The sequence below is a fragment of the Chiloscyllium punctatum genome, chromosome 44 (assembly GCF_047496795.1).
Source record: "Chiloscyllium punctatum isolate Juve2018m chromosome 44, sChiPun1.3, whole genome shotgun sequence".
NCBI lineage: Eukaryota > Metazoa > Chordata > Chondrichthyes > Orectolobiformes > Hemiscylliidae > Chiloscyllium > Chiloscyllium punctatum.
Window position 1 is genome coordinate 42959274 of NC_092782.1, and position 19442 is coordinate 42978715.

The 19442-nt window shown below is 44.5% G+C and overlaps 1 protein-coding gene across 7 annotated transcripts in view; it reads right to left on the reverse strand.

Moving 5' to 3' along the window:
• The window catches only part of tymp (thymidine phosphorylase), a 91047-nt gene that overhangs the window by 41501 nt on the left and 30104 nt on the right, over window positions 1–19442 (reverse strand). For 2 of the 7 annotated variants that reach the window (XM_072562772.1, XM_072562768.1), the window contains exons 1-2: window positions 15070–15315; window positions 2776–2926 (exon numbers count right to left, since the gene is read on the reverse strand). In XM_072562772.1, coding sequence (XP_072418873.1) covers window positions 2776–2911 — 136 coding nt within the window. In that variant the 5' untranslated portion in view covers window positions 2912–2926; window positions 15070–15315. Of the gene's footprint in view, window positions 1–2775; window positions 2945–4083; window positions 4182–15069; window positions 15316–19442 lie in introns of those variants that run through there. The other 5 variants (XM_072562776.1, XM_072562773.1, XM_072562771.1 and 2 more) reach the window with 5 other exon arrangements.

Below are 19442 nucleotides of genomic sequence, written 5' to 3' on the forward strand. Positions count from 1 at the left end.
TGACCTGGCAAGGCATTCAGTTTAGAGGTGCTTAAGGATGGAAAACAAATGCCAGTCTTTCCCATGACACGCACTTCCCATGAAAGGATAAAGGAAGAAATAACCCAACCTGGATTTGAACATCCCCCAAACACCACCAACAGTGTCTATCCTAATCCTGGCACAGCCTGGCACTGTGCTGTAGATTAGAGTGGTGCTAGAAAAGCACAGCAGGTCAGGCAGCATCCGAGGAGCAGGAAGATTGATGTTTCAGGCAAAAGCCCTTCATCAGGAATAGAGGCAGGGAGCCTCCAGGGTGGCGAGATAAGAGGGGGGGGGAGCGGAGGCAGGGGGTGAGGCTGGGGAGAAGGTAGCAAAGAGTACAATAGGTGAATGGGGGTGGGGATGGAGGTGATAGGTCAGAGAGGAGGGTGTGGGAAGGTAGCAAAGAGTACAAAGTGTTCCTGGATGTGGAGGCTAGATGGATTAGTCATGGGAAACATGGGGTTACAGGGATAGGACTGGTTCTGGGTGGGATGCTCTTCAAAGGATTGGTGCTGAGTCAACAGGCCGAATGGCCTCTTTCTGCATTGGAGGGATTCTATGATTTTTAGACTCTTGTTAGTTTTCATGACCTTCATGTTTTTCTAAACTTGATTTTCACTGAAGTTTCCAAAGCTCCAGTTTTTTGATTTTTTTCCAAACACTGAAAACAAAGCTTGCAAAAGACACAGCTTTTGATTTGGAAAACAAACCTTGAATTGACAGATCCATATGAAATCAATTGAGTAACACTTGCATTTTGTAAACAACAAGTGACCCTCCGTGAACCAATGCTGATTTACGTTGGCCAACTATATATTCACTGAATAATCGAGGCCAATATTTAGAATTTATTCCAGGGCATTTATTATTACATTCCTAAATCTAACATTGGTTTCTGTACTAAACATCAATGTCAATTGTAATCTGAAGGGATAACAATATTTCTTCCCTCTCTGGCCCACATTTCTCTTTCTGTTTCACCAAGGCCCTTGTAATGACTGATTAATTGAAGTGGTTAACTGCATTTGATGGCCCTCAGTATACCCACTGAGAAGCTCATGCAAATGGCCACATTGTACGTAAAGTGTGCACCAGTAGTGTTTAGGTAACCATAGAGATGGGCAGCCCAACTAAGCGATTTAAGAAGCTCTTCCCTCTCCTGGCTAAGTTGGAACAAGGGTGCATACTCTTAATATTATTCCAGCTTGGTGCAAAATCATCCAAGGCGAAAGTGAGGACTGCAGATGCTAGAGATTAGAGTCGAGAGTGTGGTGCTGGAAAAGCACAGCAGGTCAGGTAGCATCCGAGAAGCAGGAAAATCGACATTTTGGGCAAAAAACCTGAATTCCTGATTGGCTTTTGACCAAAACATCAATTCTCCTGTTCCTTGGATGCTGCCTGACCGGTTGTGCTTTTCCGGCACCACACTCTCGATGCAAAATCATCCAAGCTTAAATAGAAATGTGGAATTCTCTCCCCTCAGACGGGCATTTGGAAACCTTAATCAAGAGTTATGGAACAAAAGTGAAAAAAATGAGGTTGTGGGACTGATCAGATGTGATTACATGATGGACCAGACTTGTGTGGCTTAATGGCCTCCTCTTCCTGTCTCACAGGATCTACTGGTTGAATGATCTCCTGTCCCCATGTTCTGTCTGAGAGTGAATGCCACTGTTTGATTTCCCCACTCTCCAGTTTGGTTCAAAAGCTGATTGTAGTTCTTGATGCTTCAGTTAAATACAGATTAAGTATTCATGATGTTTGAGACATTACTGGAGTTAGCTCAGTTACACACTAGACAGCACATTTATTCAAGATATCAGATGAATTCCAGTGTGCTCATGTATTAGGCACAGATTTGTCACATTATCGAAGCCATACATAGAGATTTAAGACAACTGACATGACTCACTTGGGTAGCATGCTAAAAGTTAACCCCCCTTATTCCCAGAGTCATCACCAATATGAATATATTCAATTCAGCTACCTAAAGCCCCCATTTTACAGAGCTAAAAATCACACAACACCAAGCTATAGTCCAACAGGACTTTCATTGGAAGCTTTCGGAATGCCGCTCCTTCATCAGGTGGTTGTGTCCTCCATAATCACCTGATGAAGGAGCGTCGCTCCGAAAGCTAGTGTGCTTCCAATTAAACCTGTTGGACTATAACCTGGTGTTGTGTGATTTTTAACTTTGTTCACCCCAGTCCAACACCGGCATCTCCAAATCCTGCCCATTTTACATGATTGACAAACCCATGTTAAGAGAGAACACCCATCAGGTTTCTGAGCTGAACAAGAAAACAACTAATTATTGCAAACTGGTTTTAAACTGGGAGTGGAAAAGAAACATGATTATAATTCTCTAGAACTTAAATTCTACCCCTTTCTAGAAATTGCCATGCGCATACAAAAAGACATGCAAAGAGACAAGACAAGACAAAACACAAATATCACAGGTGGGGAAGAATACAAAAAAAACAATGAAGTATAGTTCTGCCAGCAATCCAGCTGACAGGTATCAATGAGATGTTTTGTTTCAGTTCCCTTTTTGGTTCCTTTCAACACTTCAAAGAGGAGACAAGGTTGTGATACACCAACTCCCAACTTCTTATTCAACAGCTTTGTCTTCTGCAGTCTCTTGGTTTAAGGCAGCACCTTCTCCTATATTTATGTCCACAGTTTAAAGAACAAAAATGTTCTTTACACAATTAAAAAATATGAAAGAAGACACACATCCATAAACATTACCAATCTGGCTGTCTTGGATACTTCCCTCTGTTACGCCTTTCACAAAGTAGTGGATTTCTTCCTTCGTCAAAGCCTGTTTCTCCCGTTTCTTCCGAATCATTTCCGGGATGTTAATGTGCGGTTGGCTGGTACACATTTCCTTTGGGTTTGCCTGGAAAAGTAGTGAACCCTTGAGGAAAGGGAAGACTGAATGCAGTATGTTTAGTAAACAGCTTGGCAAACCTCTGCTCAATCTTTACAGTTTGAGAGAAAGCTGCCCTGGCTATCTTCCCTCAGACCTTTCTCTCTCTCTCCAGAGCTATTTATGCCCTCTCCTGGACAGAGATCATGACCTCTGCTCTTGTATTTAGTCCCTTTCTTATAAACTGCAAAATCCTTGAGTGACTCTTATTCCATTTTCTAACAATTTTCTGTATCTGCTCATCAATCCTTTTCCTTCTTCACTTCATTTACAATTTTGATCCCCATGTAGTTCTTTTCTATTACTGCATCCAATTTTATTTTTCTTGGACGTTCATGAGCAATTAGCTGCTCCTCTCAACTTGGTATAATCTCACAATTTAGCCAATATTAATATAAAATCCACAAGCTTATAATTCCCATAGAAATATTGTCACAAAGCTGGTCCTTTTTTTTCTAAAATCTGTTCCTTGGCTCAAGGATACTCTGTCCTTGATTTTTTCAGAGGGGTAATAAACCAGGCCGGGATCCAATCAGTCTGGTTTGGTACAGAGATGAAAAGGATTTTGAGAGGCCTTTTGTTTATATGTAAACAGATGAGACTTCAGGCCAAAGTAGTCATGTTTTAGAAGTGACCTGTATAAAGAAAGGCAGTGGTCAGCTCTTTTAGCTGAGCTGAGCTGAGCTGTTTTTAGTTCAGTCTTGAACTGGGGAATTCAACAGGGAGCTGTGTTGAAACTCTCTCGCACTCATTCTACCCTTCAACTTCAACCTGTAAGCAGGTGTTCCATTTATACTGGTTTTTAAAGGGAGTTGGCTTATTGGGGCTGTTGTGTATATTCGAAACAGCATAATTAAGTCTAGTTGGATAGGTTGACTTCTGTAGGGGTTCTTTACTCTGTTCTTAGTGTTTCATTGTGTTATTTTGTGAATATTTTTTTTTGTCTGCTTTAAAATCTAGTAGTCAACCTAGCTAACTTACTCTGGGTAATTTTCACTGCGGCTCTAATGCTACGAGGGGTAGGTTGGGTTCCAAGAGATCAATTGTGTTAGGGGACTCTCTAGTCCGAGATACAGACAGATGTTTCTGTGGCCAGCAGCGAAAAATCAGAATGATGTGTTGCTTACCCAGTGCCAGGATCAAGGATGTCTTAGTGAGGGTGCAGAATGTTCTCAAGTGGGAGAGGAGCCAGCAAGAGGTCATTGTATACATTGGAACTAACGACATTGGAAGGGGAAAGGTTGAGATTCTGAAGAGAGATACAGAGAGTTAGGCAGGAATTTAAGAAGCAAGTCCTCAAGAGTAGTAATATCTGGATTACTCCCAGTGCTCCAAGCTAGAGAGGGCAGGAATAGGAGGATAGAGCAGATGAACACGTGGCTGAAGAACTGGTGTATGGGAGAATGATTCTCATTTTTGGATCATTGGAATCTCTTTTGGGGTAGAAGTGACCTGTACAAGAAGGACGGATTGTACCTAAATTGGAAGGGGACTAATATACTGGCAGGGAAATTTAATAAAGCTGCTCGGGAGGATTTAAACTAGTAAGGTGGGGGGGGGACCCACGGAGATAGTGAGGAAAGAGATCGATCTGAGACGGGTACAGCTGAGAACAGAAGCGAGTCAAACAGTCAGGGCAGGCAGGGACAAGGTAGGACTAATAAATTAAACTGCATTTACTTCAATGCAAGGGGCCTAACAGGGAAGGCAGATGAACTCAGGGCATGGTTAGGAACATGAGACTGGGATATCATAGCAATTACAAAAACATGGCTCAGGGATGGGCAGGACTGGCAGCTTAATGTTCCAGGATACAAATGCTACAGGAAGGATAGAAAGGGAGGCAAGAGAGGAGGGGGAGTAGCATTTTCGATAAGGGATAGCATTGCAGCTGTGCTGAGGGAGGATATTCCTGGAAATACATCCAGGGAAGTTATTTGGGTGGAACTGAGAAATAAGAAAGGGATGATCACTTTATTGGGATTGTATTATAGACCCCCCAATAGTCAGAGGGAAATTGAGAAACAAACTTGTAAGGAGATCTCAGCTATCTGTAAGAATAATAGGGTGGTTATGGTAGGGGATTTTAACTTTCCAAACATAGACTGAGACTGCCATAGTGTTAAAGGTTTAGATGGAGAGGAATTTCTTAAGTGTGTACAAGACAATTTTCTGATTCAGTTTGTGGATGTACCTACGAGAGAAGGTGCAAAACTTGACCTACTCTTGGGAAATAAGGCAGGGCAGGTGACTGAGGTGTCAGTGAGGGAGCACTTTGGGGCCAGCGACCATAATTCTATTAGATTTAAAATAGTGATGGAAAAGGATAGATCAGATATAAAAGTTGAAGTTCTAAATTAGAGAAAAGCCAATTTTGACGGTATTAGGCAAGAACTTTCAAAAGCTGATTGGAGGCAGATGTTCGCAGGTAAAGGGACGGATTGAAAATGGGAATGAGATAACGAGAATCCAGAAAACTTATATGCCAGTTAAGGTGAAAGGAAAGGTTGGTAGGTATAGGGAATGCTGGGTGACTAAAGAAATTGAGGGTTTGTAGTTAAGAAAAAGAAGGAAGCATGTGTAAGGTATAGACAGGATAGATAGAGTGAATCCTTAGAGTATAAAGGAAGTAGGAGTATACTTAAGAGGGAAATCAGGAGGGCAAAAAGGGGACATGAGATAGCTTTGGCAAATAGAATTAAGGAGAATCCAAAGGGTTTTTAGAAATACATTAAGGACAAAAGGGTAACTAGGGAGAGAATAGGGCCCCTCAAAGATCAGCAAGGTGGCCTTTGTGTGGAGCCGCAGAAAATGGAGGAGATACTAAATGAATATTTTGCACCAGTATTTACTGTGGAACAGGATATGGAAGATATAGACTGTAGGGAAATAGATGGTGACATCTTGCAAAATGTCCAGATTACAGAGGAGGAAGTGCTGGATGTCTTGAAATGCATAAAGGTGGATAAATCCCCTGGACCAGATCAGGTGTACCTGAGAACTCTGTGGAAGCTAGAGAAGTGATTGCTGGGCCTCTTGCTGAGATATTTCTATCATCGATAGTCACAGATGAGGTGCTGGAAGACTGGAGGTTGGCAAATGCGGTACCACTGTTTAAAAAGGGTGGTAAGGACAAGCTAGGGAACTATAGACTGGTGAGGCTGACCTCAGGGTGGGCAAGTTGTTGGAGGGAATCCTGAGGGACAGGATGTACATGTATTTGGAAAGGCAAGGACTGATTAGGGATAGTCAACATGGGTTTTGTGCGTGGGAAATCATGTCTCACAAACTTGATTGAGATTTTTGAAGAAGTAACAAAGAGAATTGATGAGGGCAGAGTGGTAGATGTGATCTATTTGGACTTCAGTAAGGCATTCGACAAGTTTCCCTATTGGAGACTGGTTCGCAAGGTTAGATCTCATGGAATACAGGAAGAACTAGCCATTTGGATACAGAACTGGCTCAAAGGTAGAAGACAGAGGGTGGTGGTGGAGGGTTGTTTTTCAGACTGGAGGCCTGTGACCAGTGGAGTGCCACAAGGATCGGTGCTGGGTCCTCTACCTTTGGTCATTTACATAAATGATTTGGATGTGAGCATAAGAGGTAGAGTTAGTAAGTTTGCAGATGACACCAAAATTGGAGGTGTAGTGAACAGCGAAGAGGGTTACCTCAGATTACAACAGGATCTTGACCAGATGGGCCAACAGGCTGAGAAGTGGCAGATAGAGTTTAATTCAGATAAATGTGAGGTGCTGGATTTTGGAAAAGCAAATCTTAGAAGGACTTAGACACTTAATGGTCAGGTCCTAGGGAGTGTTGTTGAACAAAGAGACCTTGGAGTGCAGGTTCATAGCTCCTTGAAAGTGGAGTCACAGGTAGACAGGATAGTGAAGAAGGTGTTTGGCATGCTTTCCTTTATTGATCAGAGTATTGAGTACAGGAGTTGGGAGGTCATGTTGCGTCTGTACAGGATTTTGGTTAGACCACTGTTGGAATATTGCATGCAATTCTGGTCTCCTTCCTATCAGAAAGATGTTGCAAAACTTGAAAGGGTTCAGAAAAGATTTACAAGGATGTTGCCAGGGTTAGAGGATTTGAGTTTATTGGGAAAGGCTGAACAGGTTCGGGCTGTTTTCCCTGGAGCATCGGAGGCTGAAGGGTGACCTTATTGAGGTTTACAAAATTATGAGGGGCATAGATAGGGTAAATAGACAAAGTCTTTTCCCTGGGGTCGGGGAGTCCAGAACTAGAGGGCATAGGTTTAGGGTGAGAGGGGAAAGATATAAAAGAGACCTACGGGGCAACTATTTCACGCAGAGGGTGGTACGTGTATGGAATGAGCTGCCAGAGGAAGTGGTGGAGGCTGGTACAATTGTAACATTTAAGAGGCATTCGGATGGGTATATGAATAGGAAGGGTTTGGAGGGATATGGGCTGGGTGCTGGCAGGTGGGACTAGATTGGGTTGGGATATCTGGTCGGCATGGATGGGTTGGACCAAAGGGTCTGTTTCTATGATGTATATCTCTATGACTCTGTGACTTACTGAAACAAATTGCAAAGTTAGATCTCGGGCTGCCTGCTTAAGGATGTTTTGAATGGTCTAGCCTAATCCATAACAATATATTTTGCAACAAAGTCCTGTTAAAGTCACATGGGGAAGGCAGTTTGGCTGATTCTTTTTGAACTTCCATATATGACCAGGGAAGTGAGCGGTCAAAATTGGATCTCCCCAGAAACAGGCAAAAAAAAGAGTATGACACAGGATTAAATTACTCTAGTTCCTTATAACAACAGAATGCAAATGCTGCCCTGTGCATCAAAATTATTGCAGCGTGCAGCTCAGTACAGTAGCCACGCAAGTCAGAAGAGGACCTAGATTTGTGCAAATTTAGTACACTTGTGTTACCTCAAGGAGAGGTTTCTTCTGGCTGGAGCAGCCTTTACATTGTAGAACTTGAAGAAATGACCTTCCACAATGTAAAGGCAACTGGGATAAAGTGAGGACTGCAGATGCTCGAGATCAGATGATTCCTGATGAAGGGCTTAGGCCCGAAATATCGATTCTCCTGCTCCTCAGGTGCTGCCTGACCTGTTGTGCTTTTCCATCACCACACTCTCAACAGCTGCTGGATATGGCTGAGAAAGAATATTTGATCTCTGTGGAGGTGAATGACTATTTTTTCCATCAGAGAGAGAGGGTTATCAGACCCTCTTGTCACCTCAATGTATGTAAAGACAATTGTGCATGAGTAAGAAATGCCTTTGGTTTTTGCACAGCTGTCTGTGGTAAAGAATTCATTTCCCTCTGTGAGAAGAAGTTCCTCCTCATGCGTTGTATCAGCCCAGTGAAATATATCTAGACTGCCTCCAATGCCAGTATATATTCCCCTTGATAAGGGGCCCACCAATGTTTGCAGTATTCCAGCTGTAGTGTAACTAATGCTATGTACGGTTTTAGCAAAACCTTCCCAATTTTGTACTTCATTCCCTCTGAAATAAAGGCCAACATTCCACTTGCCTTTCCCATCACCCACTGAAGTTGGATGCTAGCTTTTTACGATTCATGGGCAAAGATTCCCAAATTCCTCTGTTTTGTAGCTTTCTGCAGTCTTTCTGTGTTTAAATAATATTTGGCTCCTCTGTTCTTCCTGCCAAAGTGCATTATCCCACACTTCCCAATGTTATATTCCACCTGTCAAGTTTTTGCCCACTTGTCTAACTTATCATTAGCCCTCTGCATACTCTTTGTGTCATCCTTCCCACTTGCCATCCGACCTATTTTTGTGTCATCTGCAAACATGGCTGATGTACTTTCCTCATCCAAGTCACTAATGTACATTGTAAATAATTGTGACCCAGCACTGACCCCTATGACACACTATGGTTATAAGTTGCCATCCTGAAAATGCCCTCCTTATCCCAACCCTCGACCGTCTTTCTCTCGGAGAAACTGTTTTTTCCATGTAACTTTAACTAGTTTCACTGTGAGCAGAAACAAAATTCCCAAGCTGTGGGATATTTTTGCTACACAAAAAAATCAATTCCTCATTCTTCAAAATGTAAATAAAATAAAACTTTATTAAATTTATCCTACCCAATATACAACTTTTACAATGCAGAAAAATTCCCATTATCCCTTCGGAAATTCTCTCCTACACTGGTTTAAAATAAAGTTAAAAATCTCACAAATCATGGTTCAAAATAAATATGCTTCTAGAAATACTGACAAGTTAATCATTAAACTCCCTCATACACACAAGATTTACATTCCATGAGATGAAAATCAAAACTCTAAAATAAGTGCCATTAAGTTCAATATAAATCACATAAACTATGTCACATCTCCCACTCTTTGCCTAATTACTTTCTACACAAATTAAATGTGATGCAAAGTGATCACATTTTCTTCAGATTTACAAGCATTGGAACATCTATAAATGTCTTCATGTTAAGGAGCAGATGACCTTTAGTCTGAGAGATGTTCAGGAAAATTGGGCCAGTTCTGATTGCAAGGTGACCTGATTGAAGTTTAGTGTTTGTGTTGCGCATTAGACCAAATTGAACAGAGGGTGGTGGTGACTGAGGAGGAATTATAGAGCACTTCAGCGTCCTGGGTTCAAGTCTAACCAGTTTCAGAGGTGTGTAATAACGTCACTGAGCAGGGTCATTAGAAAATAGACCAAATATCAGTAAAGCCATAAAGCCATGACATTACTGCAGTATTTCCCTCCCACCCTCCTTTTCAAACCAAAAAGAGGGGGGTGGGGTCTGTTTCAAACATTTGTTTGTGTGTTAGAAACAGCAGAGTCTCAGAAGAATGCATCGTCTTGACCAATGAAGATGGCAGGGTCTCTGGGCAAGCTTGTGATGTATGTGGCATGAATGATGGGAGGTTTTGGATTCACAGGTCATCTGCCTGAAGTGCCAGAGGGTAATAGTCCTTGAACAGCATGTGGCTGATTTAGAGCAGCGACTCCTTCCATTGTGGAACATTCAGGAAGGGAAGAGGTTTCTGAAACAACCAGAGGTGGTCACTCCACATGGGATGGGCAGGCAAGGAGTGTAGAGATGGCAGGAAAGTGGGTGACCATTCACCAGAAGTCCAGGAAACTCCAGGCTCCTTGGAGCTAACAGGTCTGAAATTTTCGATTCCTATTTAGTGAGCAACACAACTGATTGGAGGTGGGTGACTAGAGGGAAAACCACAGTGCCATGGTACTCAAGGCTACTCTGGGAAAAGAGAGAGAGAGACTGATAAGCAGCTTAAAGAAGTGGCTGTAGTGGATTCAATAATTTGAGGGATAGACAGCTGAGTGTGCAGCCAAGATCAGGAGTCCCTTTTGGTCTGTTGCCTCTTCAATGCAAGGATTTAGGACATCATGGAACAGCTGGATAACATTCAGGAAAGGGAGGAAGAACCAACCAGTGGTTGCTGTTCATGTGGGAACCATGGCATAGGGAGGGATATTTTGGATAATGTGCCAAGGTCAGTTTTCAGGAGTTAGGGAGTAGGGTGAAATGCAGGATCTCCAGGGCAGTAATCTTGGAAATATTATCTTTGTCATTTACCATTTAGACAAAGGCAGATCAAGGAATTAAGTGCATGGTGTAGAAGGTTGGTGTAGAAGGGAAGGGTTTAGATTTTTGGGATCACGTTTGAGACAGAAGAAAGATGTTCAGAAGAGATAGTATTCACCTGAACAGAAAGGAACTAATCTCCTGGCTGATAGAGTAAATCATGCTGTAAGGGTGGATTTAAACTTGGAAGGCAAGGGAATGAGATGACTTATGAGTCTAATTCTAGAAGTCCTGCTGAGGGAAAAAGAGAGAAAATGAGGAACAGGGAGAAGGAAATGAGGGAAGGGTTGAGTGCTAACAGTGAAGAAAGAAATGATCTCCTTCCAATGGGCAAAAAGGAGATAAGGACAAGATTAAATTGTTGGTAAGTAAATGATGTAGTAGCATTGACAGAAACGTGGCTCCAACCATAACAGAATGGATTTTTAACATTGCAGGTTCTATCAAACGTTTAGTAAAAACAGGGTGGGTAAAAAGAAAGCAAGTGCAGCAATCTTGGTCAAAAATACTATCATTTCCCTTGAACTAGGTGGAGTTGCTGAATTAGAATTTATACAGATGGAGGCAAGAAGGGTGTGGTGACCTCGTTTGGTATTCATTATAGATCTCCAAATAATGGAGAGAAACTAGAAGAGAGCATTTGTAGGCAAATTATGGAAACCTTCAGGAGAAGTAGTATTTATTGTGGATGAAGAAATGGAGGGTAGAGAAGGCAGGGAAATATCCATTGAAGTTTTAAAAACCCTTCATACTACAGAAGAGGATGTTCTGAACGTCTTGGAGAATATAAAGATGGATAGATCCCTGGGACCTAATCAAATGTATTCTAAAACATTGTGGGTAGTAAGGGAGAAAATTGTGTGAGGCCCCTTGTCGAAATATTTGCATCATCTATAACTATAGGTGAGGGGCCTGATAACTGGATGGTTGGTAATGTTCCTCCATTATTTAAGAAAGTTTATAAGGAGAAACCAGGGAACTATATACCTGTGAGTCTGACTACAGTTGTGGATAAAATCTTGGAGGTAATTTTAAAAGATAGGTTTTATGGACGTTTAGAGAGAGGCAAAAATTGATTAGGAAGAGTCAGCATGGTTTTGTGCGAGGGAAAATGTGTCTCTCAAACTTGATTGAGATTTTTGATGAAGTTACCGAAAAGATTGATGAGGACAGAGCTGTAGATGTTGTTTAATTGGACTTTAGTAAAGCCTTTGACAAGGTAGATTAATGAATAAAGTTAGGTCAGGTAGGATTCATGGTGAGCTTGGCAATTGGATACATAATTAGCTTATCAGCAAGACAGAGATTGATGGTGGAGGGTGGCTTTTCAGACTGGAGACCTGTCACCAGTGGGGTTCCACAGGGATCAGTTTTGGGTCCTCTTTTGTTTGTCATTTATATAAATGATTTGGATGAGAACATAGAAGGCATGGTGAGTAAGTTTGTGGATGAGACCAAAACTGGTGGCATAGTAGACAGTGAAGAAGACTTTCTAGGATTACAAAGGGATCTTATCAAATGGCCATTGGGCTAAAAATGGCATATGGAGTCAGTTAGCAAATTAGAAATGTTTAGGATTGATGAATCCTTGGCAACAGGGATTAGAAGACAGGAAACAGATGGTTGGTATTGATGGGAATTCCTCAGTTTGGAAATGAGTTAAAAGAGATGTTCCCCAGGGATTGGTTTTAGGGCCTTTGCTTTTCTGATTTATATAAACAATTTGGGAATGGGTGTTGGGGACAAAATCTCTAAATTTACACATGATACTGAGCTAGGGAAAACAGTGAATTGTGAGTTTGATGCCAAGTGACTTCAGAATCACCTGCCACCACAGGAATTACAAAACCTACGACCACACCTCCTCCCTCACCTCCATCCAAGGCCCCAAAGGAGCCTTCCACATCCACCAAAGTTTCACCTGCACATCCACCAATGTCATTTACTGTATCCGTTGCTCCTGATGCAGTCTCCTCTACAGTGGGGAGACCGGACTCCTTCTCACAGAGCACTTCAGCGAACATCTCCAGGTCACCCGCACAAATCAACCCCACTGTTCCATGGTCAAACATTTCAACTTCCCCTCCCACTCTGCCAAGGACGTGCAGGTCCTGGGCCTCCTCCATCACCACTCTCTCACCACCCGACACATGGAGGAAGAACGCCTTATCTTCAACCCCAGGGCATCAATGTAGACTTCACCAGCTTCCTCATTTTCCTTCCCCCCATCTTAGCCTAGTTTCAAACTTCCAGCTCAGCACTGTCCTCATGACCTGTCCTACCGGCCAATCTTCCTTCTCACCTATCCGCTCTACCCTTCTCTTCGACCTATCACCTTTACCCCCACCTCCATCCACCTATTGCACTCTCAGCTCCTTCCCCCAGCCCCACCCCCACTTCCATTTATCTCTCCACCCCGAGGCTCCCAGCTTCATTCCCGATGAAGGGCTTTTGTCCGAAACGTTGATTTTCCTGGTCCTCGGATGCTGCCTGACCTGCTGTCTTTTCCAGACCACTCTAAGCTTGACTCTAATCTCCAGTATCTGCAGTATCCACTTTTGCCTCCAGAGGGGCGTTGACAAGTTGGCTAAATAGGCAGACACCTGCATTTCAATGCAGAGACATGTGAGGTAATGCAGTTTGTTAGGAGAAACATGGCATGACAATACAGGCTCAATAGCACAACTTGAGGGGAACACAGGAGCAAAGGGAGCTCAGGGTTCAAATGCATGATTTCTGTAGGCCAGGCAAGTTGAAACATTTGTTTAAAAAGTTTTATAGGATCCTTAGGTTTATAAATAGAGACATAGAGTAAAAAAGCAAGAAAGTGATGCTACACCTCTATAAATCATTGGTTAGACCATAATTGAAGTACTGTGTTCGGATACTAAAACCCTGGAGCAGAGATTTACTGGAATAATACCAGGAATGAGGGATTTTAGATATAAGGAGAGATGAGAGAAATAGGACTTATTCTCCTTGGACAAAATAAGAGGATACCTCACTGAGGTGTTCAAGATTCTGAACAATTTTAACAGGGTAAGGAAGGATATTCGGTTTTCGCTAGTTAGTACTTCAGCAACAAGTGGTCACAATTTCAAAGTTAAAAATCACACAACACCAGGTTATAGTCCAACAGGTTTAATTGGAAGCACTAGTTTTCAGAGTGCTGCTCCTTCATCAGGTGGTTGTGGAGTACAAGATTGTAAGACACAGAATTTATAGCAAAAGGTTTACAGCGTAATGCAACAATTTCAAGATGTCAGCAACACAGGAATGAGATGAGGAGAAACTTCTTTACTCAGAAAGTTGCTAGGGTTTGGCGTGTGCAGCTGGGGAGAGTGATGGAGGCAGATTCCATAGGAGGCTTCAAAAGAGGGACTAGCTGGGAAGCTGTTTTGGGACCCGTTACAGACAGGATGGCTGAATGTCCTCTTTCGGCTGTGTAAAATTCCATGATTTTATGATTCTAAATTAGAGAGATATATCCAAAGAATGAATGTCAAGGTAGTTGGAGGAGAAATTGAAATATTGCGTGGTAATCAAATCAGTGATTTGATGAAAATGGAGATGAAATAATTGATCAGTAAAGTAAAAATCACAAATGCTGAGTCATGTTCTAGCCAGTAATAAGTTTGATTCCATTCAAAGTCCTGGGGACAGTGCAAAAGTCAGGTTGCTAATTGCTAGCCTGTGTAATTATAAAATTGAAAATGTATGTTTAATGACATGATGATATTTAAGGTAATATAGCACTGATATCAGCAGTCATACACTATCAAGACTATGAGGAGAGAGGATGGAATTATCTGCACTTGAGAGCAGTATGAAATAAATCAGTATTATGTACGATAGTATAACAATAAAAGTTTGTTGGAACATCCAAGAGTCAGACAATAGAGATAAGACTAGAGACAGTACAAATTAAGGGAGCAGTCTTTTACAAGCGCCAGATTGGACCCAGAGTCCCAAAGCCAAAGGCAGCCTAACTCATAAAAAGTAGTCATCTCAGGGTTGTATTGGTTGAAACAGATTAAATCAGAAACAAAGTAATGCTTATCAACCTTGGAAGAAGGGAATTAGATTAAATTCCCTACAGAGTGGAAACAGGCCCTTTGGCCCAACCAGTCCACACCAACCCTCTGAAGAGTAACCCACCCAGACTCATTTCCCCCTAACTAATGCACCTAGCACTATGGGCAGTTTCGCATGCCCAATTCACCTGACCTGCACATCTTTGGACTGTGGAACGAAACCAGGGCACCGGAGGAAACCCACACAGACACGGGGAGAATGTGCAAACTCCACACAGTCACCCGAGGCTGGAATCAAACCTGGGACCCTGGTGCTATGAGGCAGCAGTGCTAACCACTGAGCCACTCTGCCAAGCAACTAAGGAAGAATCTTGCAAGGTGTGAAGCAAAATCGAATGCTGAACACTGTTATAAGTTACCCATGATCTTATACTGTTCTAGATACAAATCAAATACAGTAACAAAATGAAAAAGAGACATTGAGCAGGAGAGAACCTACCTGTGTCTGTCCAAGAGCAGATTTGAATAATCTGTATTTCACTCTATATGATTCCAAGGCTGTGAGAGTAACAAAAGATAAAAACAATTTTGAGAAATTTAGATCAGTGTTTTTCAAATTCTGATCTTGTTTCAGAGAGTAGAATGTTGCTCCATAAAAATAGTCTTCTTGATTCTGATCTCACACAGCTCCTTTCCACTCCGAAACAGAAAGGCACCCAAGACAGAGAAAACAGACAGTTTGACATCTCCGAAGATTTACATATACAATTGTAATGGAATTATCTCAAAGGTGAATTTTAGGTGGCTTGCAGCCAGATATATTGTCCAATCAGCTGCCAGGTGCCAAGGGGGTGGGAATGAGCTAACAGGAGGATAAAGTTCAAAATTACTTCAAAATAAATCATCCTGTAAAATGATCAAAAGTTGATGGCCACTGACCATTCAGAAACAATCAAAGTATGGATGTTTTTGCTCTCCCTGCAAACACTGCATGAAGGACATGATTGGAGTGTTTCATTTCGATGATGGAGTGCATTCTACTTTCCTTAACTCCGAGCTTATAAATTCCAATCAGCTGTACAAGGGCTTCTTCAGAACAGGGGAAGATAAATCTCCCCTCTGAAGTTGTTCATTTTTCCACAACCAGAGATCGCAGCAACAAAAGAAATTATGGTCTATGGGTCGTGGGTGTCAGCAAACACTGTCTTAATAATTCTGGAATTAATGGCCCAGTGATGACCATGAAACCATTGTCAATTGTCAGAAAAACTCATCTGGTTCACTAATGTCCTTTAGGGAAGGAAACTGCCATCCTTACTTGGTGTAAAACCTATGCCCACACCTCCCTTCTTCCCTCCGTCCAAGGCCCCAGTGGATTCTTCCACATCCGACAGGATTTTCCTGCACATCCAAAAACTTCATCTACTGTGTTTGTTGCTCTCAATGTTGTCTCCCCTCCACTGGGGAGACAGGACGCCAACTTGCGGAACATTTCAGAGAATATCTCTGGGACATACGAACTAAACAACCCCACCTCCCTGCGGCCAAATAGGTTCAATGTCGATTTCACCAGTTTCTTCATCTCCCCTCCCTCAACCTTATACCAGATCCAACCCTCCAACTCAGCACCACCCTCTTGAACTGTCCTATCTGTCCATCTTCCTTCCCACCTGTCCGCCCCACCCTCCTCTCCAACCTATCACCATCACCCCCCACCTTCATCTACCTATTGCATTCTCAGTTACCTTCCCCTCAGCCCACCCCATTTATCTCTCAGCCCCCCACATTCCTGATGAAGGGCTTATGCTTGAAATCTTCCAGGAGAAAGTGAGGACTACAGATGCTGGAGGTTAGAACTGAAAATGTGTTGCTGGAAAAGCACAGCAGGTAAGGCAGCATCCAAGGAGCAGGAGAATCGACGTTTCGGGCATGAGCCCTTCTTCAGGAATGAGGAAAGTGTGCCAAGCAGGCTATGATAAAAGGTAGGGAGGAGGGACTTGGGGGAGGGGTGTTGGGAATGCGATAGATGGAAGGAGGTTAAGGTGAGGGTGATAAGGTGAGGGTGATAGGCCAGAGTGGGGGTGGGGGCGGAGAGGTCAGGAAGAAGATTGCAGGTTAGGAAGGTGGTGCTGAGTTCGAGAGTTGAGACTGAGACAAGGTGGGGGGAGGGGAAATGAGGAAACTGGAGAAATCTGAGTTCATCCCTTGTGGTTGGAGGGTTCCTAGGCGGAAGATGAGGCACTCTTCCTCCAGCCGTCATGTTGCTATGGTCTGGCGATGGAGGAGTCCAAGGACCTGCATGTCCTTGGTGGAGTGGGAGGGGGAGTTGAAGTGTTGAGCCACGAGGTGGTTGGGTTGGTTGGTCCGGGTGTCCCAGAGGTGTTCTCTGAAACGTTCTGCAAGTAGGCAGCCTGTCTCCCCAATATAGAGGAGGCCACATCGGGTGCAGCAGATGCAGTAAATGATGTGTGTGGAGGTGCAGGTGAATTTGCGGCGAATATGGAAGGATCCCTTGGGGCCTTGGAGGGAAGTAAGGGGGGAGGTGTGGGCGCAAGTTTTGCATTTCTTGCGGTTGCAGGGGAGGGTGCCGGGAGTGGAGGTTGGGTTGGTGGGGTGTGTGGACCTGACGAGGGAGTCATGGAGGGAGTGGTCTTTTTGGAACGCTGATAGGGGAGGGGAGGGAAGGTGGCGGAAATGACGACGGATGATACGATCTATTTGGAGGTTGGTGGGGTGGTAGGTGAGGACCAGTGGGGTTCTGTCCTGGTGGCGATTGGAGGGGCGGGCCTCAAGAGCAGAGGAGCAGGAAGTGGAGGAGATGCGGTGGAGAGCATCGTCGATCACGTCTGGGGGGAAATTGTGGTCTTTGAAGAAGGAGGCCATCTGGGTTGTTTGGTATTGGAACTGCCCCCTTGACCATGACCCCACCTCCCACCACCAAACCATCATCTCCCAGACCATCCATAACCTCATCACCTCAGGGGATCTCCCATCCACCGCCTCCAACCTCATAGTCCCACAGCCCCGCACCGCCCGTTTCTACCTCCTGCCCAAAATCCACAAACCTGACTGCCCCGGCTGACCCATTGTCTCAGCCTGCTCCTGCCCCACCAAACTCAACTCAACACAGTCCCCCTTAGTCCAAGAACTCCCCACCTACGTTCAGGACACCACCCACGCCCTCCACCTCCTCCATGATTTTCGCTTCCCCGGTCCCCAACGCCTTATCTTCACCATGGACATCCAGTCCCTGTACACCTCCATCCCCCATCACGAAGGACTCAAAGCCCTTTGCTTCTTCCTTTCCCGCCGTACCAACCAGTACCCTTCCACTGACACCCTCCTTTGACTGACTGAACTGGTCCTCACTCTGAACAACTTGTCTTTCCAATCCTCCCACTTCCTCCAAACCAAAGGAGTAGCCATGGGCACCCGCATGGGCCCCAGCTATGCCTGCCTCTTCGTAGGATATGTGGAACAGTCCATCTTCTGCAGCTACACTGGCACCACACCCCACCTTTGCCTCCGCTACATCGATGACTGTATCGGCACTGCCTCTTGCTCCCACAGGGAGGTTGAACAGTTCATCCACTTTACTAACACCTTCCACCCCGACCTCAAATTTACCTGGACCATCTCAGACTCCTCCCTCCCCTTCCTAGACCTGTCCATTTCTATCTCGGGTGACCAAATCAACACGGACAATTACGATAAACCGACCGACTCCCACAGCTACCGAGACTACACTTCCTCCCACCCTGCCCCCTGTAAAAACATCCCATATTCCCAATTCCTTTGCCTCCGCTGCATCTGCTCCCAGGAGGACCAATTCCAATACTGAACAACCCAGATGGCCTCCTTCTTCAAAGGCCGCAATTTCCCCCCAGACGTGGTCGACGATGCTCTCCACCGCATCTCCTCCACTTCCCGCTCCTCCGCCCTTGAACCCTGCCCCTCCAATCGCCACCAGGACAGAACCCCACTGGTCCTCACCGACCACCCACCAACCTCCATATACATCGTATCATCCGTCGTCATTTCCGCCACCTCCAAACGGACCCCACCACCAGGGATATATTTCCCTCCCCTCCCCTATCAGCGTTCCAAAAAGACCACTCCCTCCATGACTCCCTTGTCAGGTCCACACCCCCCACCAACCCAACCTCCACTCTCGGCACCTTCCCCTGCAACCGCAAGAAATGCAAAACTTGCGCCCACACCTCCCCCCTTACTTCCCTCCAAGACCCCAAGGGATCCTTCCATATCTGCCACAAACTCACCTGCACCTCCACACACATCATTTACTGCATCCGCTGCACCCAATGTGGCCTCCTCTATATTGGGGAGACATGCTGCCTACTTGCGGAACGTTTCAGAGAACACCTCTGGGACACCCGGACCAACCCAACCGCCCCGTGGCTCAACACTTCAACTCCCCCTCCCACTCCACCAAGGACATGCAGGTCCTTGGACTCCTCCATCGCCAGACCATAGCAACACGACGGCTGGAGGAAGAGCACCTCATCTTCCGCCTAGGAACCCTCCAACCACAAGGGATGAACTCAGATTTCTCCAGTTTCCTCATTTCCCCTACCCCCACCTTATCTCAGTCCCAACCCTCGAACTCAGCACCACCTTCCTAACCTGCAATCTTCTTCCTGACCTCTCTGCCCCCATCCCCACTCCAGCCTATCACCCTCACCTTAACCTCCTTCCACCTATCGCATTTCCAACGCCCCTCCCCCAAGTCCCTCCTCCCTACCTTTTATCTTAGCCTGCTTGGTACACTCTCCTCATTCCTGAAGAAGGGCTGATGCCCGAAACGTCGATTCTCCTGTTCCTTGGATGCTGCCTGACCCGCTGCGCTTTTCC